Raw genomic sequence first — 12,672 nt, 5'->3', positions numbered from 1 at the left:
CAAAAGTTCGCGCGACAGCCAATCAATATGTTGTTTTTCTATAAGAGCTAGAAGGTTATTACGGAAAGCAGCATATTGATTGGCTGCCGCGCGGCAAAAGTTCGCGCGACAGCCAATCAATATGTTGTTTTTCTATAAGAGCTAGAAGGTTATTACGGAAAGCAGCATATTGATTGGCTGCCGCGCGGCAAAAGTTCGCGCGACAGTCAATCAATATGCTGCTTTCCGTAATAACCTTCTAGCTCTTATAGAAAAACAACATATTGATTGGTTGTCGCGCGGCAAGCATTACCGCGTCCTGTGTGTAGGAGCCATAACACTAGTCTGGGCAGTGCTGGCAGTTCGCGATATTTTCTATATAGACAGAAGCCCTTGTGCGCATGCGTGAAGTGACGTAGCAGCTCGACGTAAGCAGTTTCCAATGACGGCGTTAGGCACTAATAGGGGGTTCTTAAGGGACATGCAGAAAATACTCGGCCGTCTGTCTGTGTTGTTTGCCTGGGAGTGGTTAGATTAGATAGGTAGTGAAATGACATAATAATAAATTAGTATAATTAATATAGTTATAATAATTAGTATAGCTGTGTAAAATGTGATAATAAGTATATATAGTATATATTAATAAATAAAATGTGATAAAAAGTGCAATTTTAATATAAAGTGATATTGTGATATAAAGTGATATAAAGTAAAAAATATATTTATTTTTACTTATGAATAGCATTCTGTTTCTTTCCACAAACTTTTTTTCTTCCTACAATCCTTTCATATTTTCCTTTAGGTGAAGGATCTTATGATACCTTAAAATAGATACGGCGCTGAGGTTACCACAGAGTTTGCTCAATGCGCGTGCGCGAAAATATATCGCGAACTGCCAGCACTGAGTCTGGGAGCAATGGCGTGGGGTCACTAAAGGCTAGGTGTAACCCAAAATTGAACATTGAATACTAACACTAGCTGAACCATAAAGAGAGAGAGAGAGTGAGGAGGGGAGGGGAGAGAGAGAGAAAGAGGGAGAGATGAATGTGCAATATGTGATTACACATGTTTGTTTGGATAGGACTTTACGTGTATTTTACATTCTTCTTGTCGAATCATATTAATTAACTGCTGTGATATGCCAAATAAAATAACAAAGTAACATCTTTGTGAGTTCAATAATCATCTCTCAACTGTATGTGGCTGAGAATAATCTTTTGATAAGACTGCGCTGATGCAGTCCTTAAACGTAAGTAAAATAATACTGATAGACGTATTCATATGTTTATATTTAATTGCATATATGGCATGTTTTGTAATATGTTGTTTACTCCTTATTACTTCTTTTAATAGCTTCGTAACGAAACGTTATAACTTAAAAATTTTCCATTAAATTCGATCCCAAATTATATTCTTTTGTGTTTTCATTATTTTGCTATTAATTTTACCGAACTATAAGTCTTGCTACAACTAAACTACAAACTAAAAATTATTGATGTTAATTTATGTAAATTTTAACATAACTGTGGCACAATATAGCTAATAGTTATGAAATTTTCCACAACAATATTTTGCATAATTATTGTTATATACATAATTACCACATAGTATTATCTATATAAGTTTAAATGCAGATACAAAAACAATTTTGTTATGTCATTGAAGAAAACTGTATATCATTAAAATAATAAAATTTTAATAAATATTGTTTTGTTACAATAGGTTTAGGTAACCTATATATTAGGTTATTGATACTTCTTCAAGATACTGATTTGTCTTGCAATAAAATTTGAAAAGTAGAATGATATAATAGTTTTAATGGATTGTTACAAGAAATTCTTTGTTAGAAGGTAAGTTTTATATAAATTTTTCTTGTTAAATATTGGTACATTTGTTCTTTCTTAAATGTATATAATTATAAAAATCTTTATAAGTTTCTAAACTTTGACTATAAGCTTTTGAAATATGACTTTTTATATTATCTAATGCATTTTGAATATATAAATAGGTATACTGAACTTTTTTAGGCACACTGAACCTTATCTTGATGACCTAGAAACTGAACTTGAAAGAAAAGAACGATGGAGGAGTGTATATGTAATTTACTTTACTATGTTTTTAATGTCTCTTGGCTTCAGTATTATACTGACTGGAGTTTGGCCATATTTGGACAAGGTATGTAATATATAAAAATATCATATTTTCAAGTATTATATTGTATGCGTATACAGAAATCATTCAAATTATGTGTAATATACATTTTCATATACATGCACTTGTGTTTGTTTAGTTGGATCCTACAGCAGGAAAAGAGTTTATGGGATATGTAGTAGCGGCTAATCCATTTGGACAAATGTTGTTTTCACCTCTGGTGGGTTGGTGGGGCAATAGAAGAGGATCAGTTAGATTACCACTTTTAATGACTCTAGCACTCTTCACTCTAGCATCTGCAGCTTACAGTGTCCTTGAAGTGATACCTGGTGACAAGAAGGCTTATATGGTTGCTGCCAGATTCTTCGTTGGAGTTAGCTCAGGTTAATAAAATTCTTCAATGTTTAGATCATATGTAGTATATCCACTTGTTAGAAAGAAATATTACGTTTGATTTAATGATCACAAATATATGTTATTTCTCTTTTATAGCCAACATAGCAGTAGCAAGATCTTATTTATCTGCAGCCACAAAATTTTCTGAACGTACACGTGCTGTCTCCATGGTATCTCTTGCACAGGTAATTTCTTATGATCTTGATCATAATACTGCTAAAACTGAATTTTACATAGAAAACGAATATATTGATAGAATATATTGATATTTTGATTGAGAATTAAATTTATATTAATAGAAAGGCAAACAATATAATATACTTTTAGGTACTGGGTTTTGTGGTAGGCCCTGGATTACAAGCTGCTGTTACACCTCTCGGAGATCATGGTATTACATTTATGATGCTGCCTTTAAACATGTACACAACAGCTGGTTGGATTAATGTAATAATGGGTATCTTTAATTTTATTTTGTTCCTCCCATGGAATTTCAAGGAACACAAAATTGCTATAAAAGAAGCCATGCGTAATGACGGAAAAGCTACTGGTAACAGATTTTACTGTCTATTCTTTTTGGTTAGGTTATATGTATATGTGTGTACATCTAATTAAGTTTAACATATTTGCAGAAAAAGAAATTTGCAAGTCCTTAAAACCTGACTACCTGGCATCGTGGACATTAATTTGCGCATTCTTTGTTTTAGTTTTCAACTTTGTTCTTCTTGAAACGTAAGTATATTTACTTAAATATAAAATGCAAATCGTAAAAAAAGTTTGCTAGATAAGAAACTTCAATTAATACACATACTTCTTCTGATGCAGACTGGGTACTTCTCTCACCATGGATCAATTTGCTTGGACGAAGCAAGAAGCACTGTACTACATGGGAATTTTGATGAGTATTGGAGCCATAATAGCGTGTATCACATTTGCCATGATTGAACCACTCTGTAAAAGGTAATCACAAAAATTTTATAATATAGATATATAACATTTTCTACTCATTTATCTAAAAAATTACAATATATCGTACAGGTATCTGACAATAACATAAAAATCTTGTGTTTATGTAAATTAGATCAAAATGAAAATTACACCATTTTGCAACAAATCACGTAAAATTTTGAATTAATTAAAAAAGATTAACGAACGATCATGTGGGATATAGTGCAGGATGTGATAGTAAGTACGATTTGCATTGTGTGCTTTTACATTACATTAAACAAATAATCCTCTTCCATTTTGCAAATAGCCACGTAGATTTTTAATTATTAATTAAAAAGATTGGCGAATAATCACGTACAATCATTTGTCAGTCTTGTTTAATTGATATGGTAGAGGACTTTTTTATTTAGTTTGACTCAATATACAAATACACCCAATGCAAATCATACTTATTATTATATTCTGCACTGTTATCCCATGCGATCATTCGCCAAACTTCTTTAATTAATAACTAAAAATTTTACGTAGTTTGCAAAATAGTAGAGGAATTTTTTATCTAATCTACACATACATGAAAGTTTTATATGTGTCGTATATATATCAAACATGCTGTATAATAATAAACAAATATGAAATATATGTGACACAGCAATTTTCCTGTTTATAGATTCGATGAACGTACGGTAATGTTATGGGGTGGATTCTTCTTTATGTTGATTGGACGAGTATTGTGCATTCCATGGGGTCCCGATCTTCCTAAGATTGCAGATTTCGGGTGTGAGTATTTATTTTAAATTGAACTCACGTTTAATATATTTTATATTGTATATGATGGCTCACACAACTCTTTACAGCTCGATATATTAGAAAACATGTTTTGAACAAAAATTGTAGGATATTGAAGTAGAAAAAAACGTAATATTTATTTGATTTTAAAGTGATCTTGAAAAAACCTGTCCAGATTAACTTCAATTTTTTAAATGATATCATATGAGTTCTTCAACATAAATCAATTCCTCTGGTCATCCTGCGCACAAAAATACTGAAATAAAATCATCGACAAGTCTATATTTTCCGAAATATTTTAAATTTTATTTTTATAATTCCCCTTATAATTTATAATCCTTATAATTTTACATTTATATTTTCAATACAAGCTATGAAATATCTCATAAACTATTTATTTTTCGACTACCTCATCTTGATATTTTTGTATGTAGAATGACTTAAAAAATCGATCGGTGATACTAAACTTTGTATACTGATGCATCAATGAATCTGTAAAATACACAGAATTTTGTTTAACATTCTCCTATGTTTTTTTTACAACAATCGATTTTATCGATTATTCTATATATAAAAGTATTAAGATGAAGTGGTTGAAAAGTGAATAGTGTATAAGATATTTCATATTTTGAATTAAAAAGTAACAGGATAAAATATCTCACTTTCCTATGATTTAATCCTGGTGTGTTTGTATACTGAATGATCAGAGGAGAATCAATTTATACCGAAAAAGCTGTATGATTTCATTTAAAACGTTAAAGTTGACCTTGACAGTTTTTCAAGATCATTCCAAAATCAAACATTACACTATCTTTTTCCCTTCAATATCCTACAATTTTTATTGGAAACACTTTTTTGATTTCTGAAATATCAAAAGTAAGTTATGTGGGCCATTCTGCTATACAATAGTAGTATGTAACTGATGATTCTGTAATACAGAAGTATTTGCTTTAATATCTTCCAGTATACAATAATATCACAGAAGACATTAATGGCACGGAGATCGTGGGCTGTCCGATTACCCAGGAATGGTGTCTTTATACTCCGCAAATGACGGTTATTCAATTTTTCATCGGTTATGGCTTTACCAGCATAGGTTATCCTCTAGGAGTCACTTTGATACAAACGATATTTAGTAAAATTCTCGGACCGCGTCCGCAAGGCGTGTGGATGGGATTAATGACAGGTTCTGGTTGTGCATCTCGCGTTATGGGCCCAGTTTTTGTAGGCCTTATTTACACTCGTTTAGGCACATATCATACTTTTGGTATTACTGGCGTGATGTTAATTATTTCCATGTTATGGTTACAACTTGTGAAAAGGCGTTTGATCCCACCAGAGTTGAAAAAAGCCGGAGAACACGAAATGCCGAATGAACATATGAAAGATGTCGAAATTCCATTAGTACATTTAAGATCTGATAATACTCAAACATCGTGCGAAGTTCGAAAGTTTGACGGGACATCAGATGGTGATAAAGTATAACGAAAATTGTTGACAGAGAAAATTTATCTTTTTTACGGGTGCAATAATGGCACAACTGCCACAACTGGTGTATAAAATATCGGCGAACAACAACAATGCAAATTGATTTATATTTTTTATGAACATATACAAATATTATTGTTACGGAGAGATTACACATTCTCTTTCTACGTGTGTAGATATTTTATACAATATTATATATTTTGTTAAGAATGTGATCCAGATGAAGAATTAATATATTTATTAATACATTTATTCGAAATTATAAATTTATATTTAGAAGAAACTTGAAATTTTTAAGTTAAAATTGTATAATCTATTCATATTCTATTGTTTATATATACATACATATTATATACATACACACACACATATATATAAATAAAAACAATATGAACAGATTATACCATTTCAGTTTGAGAGTTTCGAGTTTCTTCTAAATATAAATTTATAATAATTCCAAATAAATATATTAATTTCTCTTTTGTTATGTGTATATGTGTGTTTGTTTGTATGTGTGTGTGTGTGTGTGTGTACACGCACACACACATACACTTTTATATATATATATATATATGTATATGTATATATGTATGTATATGTATGTATGTATAAATGTATGTATGTATAAATTTAAATCACAATATATGACATTAGGCACAATTACGGGACTTGTATCGTAAAAACAAACTTGCCATAGATAATTTAATCAAAAGTATTTACCGATTATTCTTCCAGAATTCTTATTTTGCTTCCTTGAGAAAAAGAAATCATAAATTTTTAAATATTGTATATATTAGAATTAGCATATAATTACTATAATTTTAAGAAAACAATGAAAAGATTAATAGATAAATTCTGCCATAAATAACTTTTATATACATACAAATGTATAAGAATTACAGATTTTTGTTTATAAATCTTTTAAGTTATCACAATTATATGATTACATTAAATAATGCTGCAAAATTGCTCAAAATTTGCTAATTAACTGGCTCAGTCTCAGCGCTTCCCATTTATCAGTTTTAGATTGCAAGTCTTCATATAACTATTTTTGCTCAAAATATATTTAAATGTTTATTAGATTGTTTTATTTTCCAATATTTGACTGATTTATACAAATAAATAAAAAATAAAGACACATAGTCTTTATTTTTTCCATTTAACTTAAAGAATAAAGTCTGATTTAATTAAATAGAAATTTCTCAAAATTTAGTTTTAAAGCAGTTTTTTTAGTTTCTGAGGCAAGTGTGTAATTGTTAGTATATTTTTTTTTTTATTGAAATGAGTACTTCAAGAAAGTAGTATAAAGATTTATGATAAAAATAATACTAATAATAATACAAGCACATCCGATATTACAACATTATTATTATTAAAGATATAATTACAAGGAAATCACAACAAAAACTACGATAATATATTATGAAAAAAAAGAAAAAGTACGAATTATATTATTCGAAGTGCAATTATATACACTAAGAAACAATTTGTGATACACTAAGAAACAATTTATATATAACTGCAAGGAGCAATATATTAGAAAATAATGTACAAAAACAAATATATATAATTTTTTAGTATTTGTACAAATAAAATGTGAACTTAACTCGATTTGCAAATCAAAATGTATGTTGTACTTATATTTGTATATATATCTTTTTACAAGTTTGTGAAAAGAAAATAATGTCAAATATATAAAACTAATGTTTGATATTAATTATCCTGTAGCAGTGTAAATACCTAATTCATTTCTATTCTTTTTTTGATAACTTTGATAGATAATCTGTTCGTTTTTTTATCTGTTCGTTATAATGCGTATATTCATGTAACATTTTTAACGCTACTTATTAATTATATTAAGTAAAGCAAGTTGTCAAATATTAAATTTTTACTTTTATTTCTCTTGATAGTAGAAATTATATTTGGTTATATAAATTCATACATGGTCTTATATATTCTTAACACGGGCGCGCGAATATAATCCAACTTTAAAAACTAAAGAATGCTGTTTTGTCAAAAAATTGACATATTATATAAACACATAGATTTTCATGAATGCTGTGCTATTATTTATGTTAATATAAATGCTAATGATACGATAAAAGTGCATAGTTGCTATGGATTACAAAAATGATTAATACATGTGTCTTCTTACATATGAGTTGTAGAAATGCAGATTCATTCATATAAATAATACTCCTAATTACAATTAATCTTTCTTCTTTGGTTTCTTAGGATTACGTGAGCGCGACTTTGCTTTACAGAGTGGACAAATTGGTGCATTCCTGTGAATCTGTTGATGACATGAAAGACAAGACTTCATAGGTGGTGGTTGTTGCCTACAAAATGATAGAAATATCATTATTTTGTCGGTTGGAGCAGCAGTTTTATAGATTTATATTATAGATATTTGTTATCCTCTCTTTCAAGTTTCTATTCTTACATAAAACACATTAGTGTTTAATAATATTAATATATATTAATAGTAATATTGTTTATTAGTAATATTAATTTACATAAAAATGTAATAAAGGGGTCGAGATATACCAGTGGTACCTGAATGTTGGAGCTGGGGGCCCTGGGGCTGGTGGTAATGGTCTGGGTTCTGGTTTACTGGGTCCTTGAAGTGGTTGTGGAGCAAGGAAAGGTGTAGAGCCACCTGGATGTCCAGGATGATGCAATCCAAGTGGTGGTAACAAGTCATCACCACGTACTTCCACTCTCCACTCTGCCTTTTGCATCGGGCGTTCAAAGTAGCTATGAACAAATCGTCTACACAATAAAAGTTTAACTCAACCCAGTTTATAATTTCACATTTAATTAATCAGCTGACAGTAGGTGACATCTTTTCACATATGAATTCTGATAGCTAAATAGTTAATGTACTTACTCAGGTGAAATGAGATCTGACTCTGTCTCATATAGTTCTGGTAACCTTTCTAAGCCTAGAAATTCTCTGCGCATACGATCAATGTCATGTTTCAGTGGCTGATAGTCATTATTATGGATTAATTTTGCAGTTTCTCTTGCTCTGTTACGAGCTTCCTCTGCTTGTTTAATTACAGACTCCATCTAACAGAAAGACAAGCTTTTGAAAAAACAAGTTTATAATTGAAAATTATATATTTTATGTAACATATCCAATATTAGTTTAAGATAGTTTAAGATAGTTTAAGATAGTTTTTAATATGTATGTACTATTTCTTAATATTACATTAAAAGTTTTTTTACCGCATTTATATCTGCATGTATCTGTCGTAATTCTTCGACGTGTGCCATTTTTTCCTGCATCAGTAAATCCATTTCTTGTTTATACTCTAACAAACATTTCTCCTCTTGCTCGGTCTGTTCTACCTCTTGCAATATTCTTTGCTTCAATTTTTCCAACTGGAGAGTTTTTGACCTAATCGGGGTATGAAGAAAGTTGTAAGTGCACATGCCTAATTAAATTTGACTCAAATGTTCACCCATCTCATGTACCTGATATCTTTCAAAGCCTCCAGCTTCGCGAAAATGACCACAGTTTCGGACGCTGACATGTCGGAGATTAATTGCTGATATTTATCGCTGTTACGAGTCCCTTGGAATTTTTACAGTAACTTTTTGCTCATCGAATTACTGCAAATCCAATATCGCAGCAATTAAAACGATCGAGGGAATCGTTGGGCATGACATTTAAAGCAACGATTACGCGATTACGGCCGGCTTTCGATTCGATAAACTGGCTACTGTGTTTTGAAGAAGTATCTGTCAGAGCTGTCAAACAATATCGTGAGAGAACACAACGAACGAGTTAATTAATCGTTTCGTCAGTTCCGTCTACTCGTGTGAGATATATGTGAGATAGTAAACTTCGAATCTTTTCGACGCGCGAGATAAAGATGCCTACGCCATCTGGGATGCTGGGACTCGCAATCGCGACAAACTCCGAGATTCAATTTATTTACTCACAATTTTCACAATTTATTTTTCCTTTTTATTTCTTATTATACTCGCCAGATTCAATTAGGTTCGTCTACAATGTCTATAAGAATATGGTTGTAAATCTGTAATGTGAGCTGTCGACGAATAAAAATAATTCATTTCGCGTCTTACCAATGACGTATATACATAGACCAAGCATTCCTATACTTCTACTGTAGCAGCGAGTAAAGCCGGAAATTGGCAGTTTAAAACAGAGTGAAAAAGTTGATTTGCCCCCACTGAAATATATATTACCAGGGTAGCGATCATGAATCTTTCACGTGAACTTCATTTTTATTTTTCACTTTTCACTGTAAATTATTTCACATGAAAAGTGAACAATGAAAATGTGGAAAGCAATATTTATGTAATATAGATTATTAAAATTAAAATGTAATTACAGTATACACAATGTAATATATAACACATTAATAAACATTATACAACTTAAATTTATAGTTATAATATAATATAATAATATAATATGAGTAAATTTAATAAATGAGGCGAACGTTAACCGTGAGAAGTGAATTCTCAAAACGTGAAATATTTCACGTAAACTTTCAGTTTGTGCGTAGATGTTCTTCTTTATATGTAAATTGTGTAAGTTTCCATGAACATTTTTAAGTATCAAGCGATGTGGTTTAAATGTGAAAAATAATGGCTTATAGCGAATTCGGTTGCTTGCACTAGTGTGCACTGAGTGCGCACTAAGGCTTGTTCATAGTATGTTATTATATTTAAAAATTGTCTTAAATAATTCTCAAATAAATTCTCAAATATTTTTAACCATAATATGATATGTATAACATCCGTACGAATCATTTTATTAGTTAAAATGTTTTTAAATATGTATTTAAGACACGATCTTAAATATAAGAATGTACTGTAAACAAGCCTTAATGCGCACTCAGTGCGCACTAGTGCAAGCTACCGAATTCGCTATTAGTTTACATCGTGCACTTGATACGCGTACTAAATAGTAACTTTCTATTAGATAATCTTAATATCGACGATGTATATAAACAACGGTATATTAAGCTGATACAATACTCATCAAGAAAACGTATTGTATTGATTAAACGCGTCAGCGTTTATATGCATTATCAATATTAAGATTATCTAAAATTATCTAGAAAGTTACTATTTAGTACATATCAAGTGCACGATGTAAACCAGACCAATGTCTTACCATAAGAACAAGCTGGAATTAGGGCCCTTACACATGAAATGACATAACTGCATGTGCATAGTATAAGGGCCTTCACACATGAAATGATATAAATGCATGTGCATAGCATAAGACTATATGGACCAATGAGCATCGAGTATTGAGCATCAAGCATCAATATAAAGACTAAATACTCGATACTCATTGGTCCATACAGTCTTATGCTATGCACATGCAGTTATGTCATTTCATGTGTGAGGGCCCTAAGACTGTATGAACCAATGAGCATCGAGTATTGAGCATCATGCATCAATATAGCGGCTAAATACTCGATGCTCATTGGTCCATACAGTCTTATATTATGCACATGCAGTTATATCACTTGTGAAGCCCTAAGAGCTTTTCCACATAAATTGACATAACAGTAACGTAAAGGCCAAATCACACTAGCGATTGGCGATTGATGATTGACGATTGAAGATTGGACCAATTGGAACAAAGTAAACCAAGGTTGAAGCTCGTTGATTTGTCAAAACCTTATCTTCAATCGTCAATCGTCAATTGCTAGTATAATTTGGCCTTAAGACGTACCGTAAGAATTGATCAATTACATTAAAAATCGTTGAACCGTAAGGTCGTCATTTTGATATATACTCGATCGTAATTGGTCAATTTTTACGGTACGTCTTACGTTACTATTATGTCAATTTGTATGTGGAGACCCTAAGAAGTAAAGAATGCGCATTTGACATCAGATAATAATTTCACATAAAATCTCACGATTATATCCATATTTTTTTTTAACGTGTGGTAAGATTATTTATATTTTATTAAAATCATATTTATTATAAACAATCATGTGAAAAATCTGAAGTGCAAAATATAATCCTAATTTAAAATAATATGTATCCTAATTTATTTACAAGAATTCTGTTTATACTATTCATATATGTGACGGAAGTTACAATTAAACTTACGAGTTTAAAATTACGGTTTTAAAATTATTTATTAACGTTTAATCATATATATACCTGTCTTAGAATAAAAATGAAATTGAAAGTAAGATATACAAACGTTAATTAACAGAACGTTACATGGATGTTATTACTTTAATATTCTAATATATTCACAGATAAGAAATGGATTTACATGAATGGTAGAATTTACTTTTTAATGATCCATCAGATGAGGAAGGACACGAATATTATCTTCAACCGCAAAAACAATTTCATTCCAGGAATAAAATACAATGTTACTAAAAAAATATGGATAAATCGTAAGATTTTACGAAATTATTACCTGGGAGTTTATTACGGTTTTGTGTGAGAAGTAAAAATGCGAAAAGTGAACGAATTTACTAGAATATTTATAATTTCATTGGTCAACATCTAGTGAATTCATTCACTTTTCGCATTTTTATTAGGTGTACAACTTTGCTTCCGCCGTTTTTTTCCGAAATTCGAAGCTTTATTGTAAAAAACTGGTTATACATTTATGATTCAAAGTATTATCCATCGCTGGCCACTACTTTCTCCCATCTTTCGGGTACGGATCCCGCGTCGAAAAAACTGGTCATCTTTTGAGGCGATCCACGAATCGATCCAATTTTTTACTTCTTCATAAGACCGGAAGTGCTGGTCAGCCAGGCTGTGTGCCATTGATCGAAACAAGTGATAGGGAGCTCAGAGGGAGCAACGTCTGGAGAATACGGCGGGTGGGGTAGGACTTCCCATTTCAACGTTTCCAAGTATGCTTGACCACTTTCGCAACATGGGGTCGAGCATTGTCATGCT

The 12,672-nt window shown here is 30.9% G+C and overlaps 2 protein-coding genes across 4 annotated transcripts; one reads left to right on the top strand and one right to left on the bottom strand.

The window, feature by feature from the left end:
• Window positions 1-323: 323 nt before the first annotated feature.
• On the top strand, window positions 324-7,146 carry LOC116847876 (major facilitator superfamily domain-containing protein 8). Its single transcript, XM_032823358.1, has 10 exons — window positions 324-1,228; window positions 1,702-1,829; window positions 2,007-2,154; window positions 2,270-2,513; window positions 2,623-2,711; window positions 2,854-3,073; window positions 3,156-3,255; window positions 3,349-3,483; window positions 4,139-4,248; window positions 5,222-7,146. The coding sequence occupies exons 2-10, from the start codon at window positions 1,798-1,800 to the stop codon at window positions 5,740-5,742; spliced, it is 1,599 nt and encodes a 532-aa protein (XP_032679249.1). The 5' UTR covers window positions 324-1,228; window positions 1,702-1,797; the 3' UTR covers window positions 5,743-7,146.
• A 469-nt stretch (window positions 7,147-7,615) lies between these two features.
• LOC116847877 (zinc finger C4H2 domain-containing protein) lies at window positions 7,616-9,732 on the bottom strand. 3 transcript variants are annotated; one of them, XM_032823359.1, is made up of 5 exons: window positions 9,226-9,732; window positions 8,977-9,148; window positions 8,636-8,817; window positions 8,293-8,517; window positions 7,616-8,084 (listed from the first exon to the last, which is right to left on the bottom strand). In XM_032823359.1, the coding sequence occupies exons 1-5, from the start codon at window positions 9,282-9,284 to the stop codon at window positions 7,955-7,957; spliced, it is 768 nt and encodes a 255-aa protein (XP_032679250.1). In that variant the 5' UTR covers window positions 9,285-9,732; the 3' UTR covers window positions 7,616-7,954. The 3 variants fall into 3 exon arrangements, with proteins under 3 accessions (XP_032679250.1, XP_032679253.1, XP_032679251.1); XM_032823362.1 differs by having other exon boundaries at window positions 8,293-8,502; window positions 9,226-9,728; XM_032823360.1 differs by having other exon boundaries at window positions 8,302-8,517; window positions 9,226-9,714.
• Between the last annotated feature and the right edge of the window lie 2,940 nt (window positions 9,733-12,672).

This window comes from Odontomachus brunneus, unplaced genomic scaffold, assembly GCF_010583005.1.
Source record: "Odontomachus brunneus isolate Ranch 3 - 2012 unplaced genomic scaffold, Obru_v1 Obru_scaffold_084, whole genome shotgun sequence".
Taxonomy (NCBI): domain Eukaryota; kingdom Metazoa; phylum Arthropoda; class Insecta; order Hymenoptera; family Formicidae; genus Odontomachus; species Odontomachus brunneus.
This window is presented reverse-complemented; position numbering and strand designations above follow the sequence as displayed.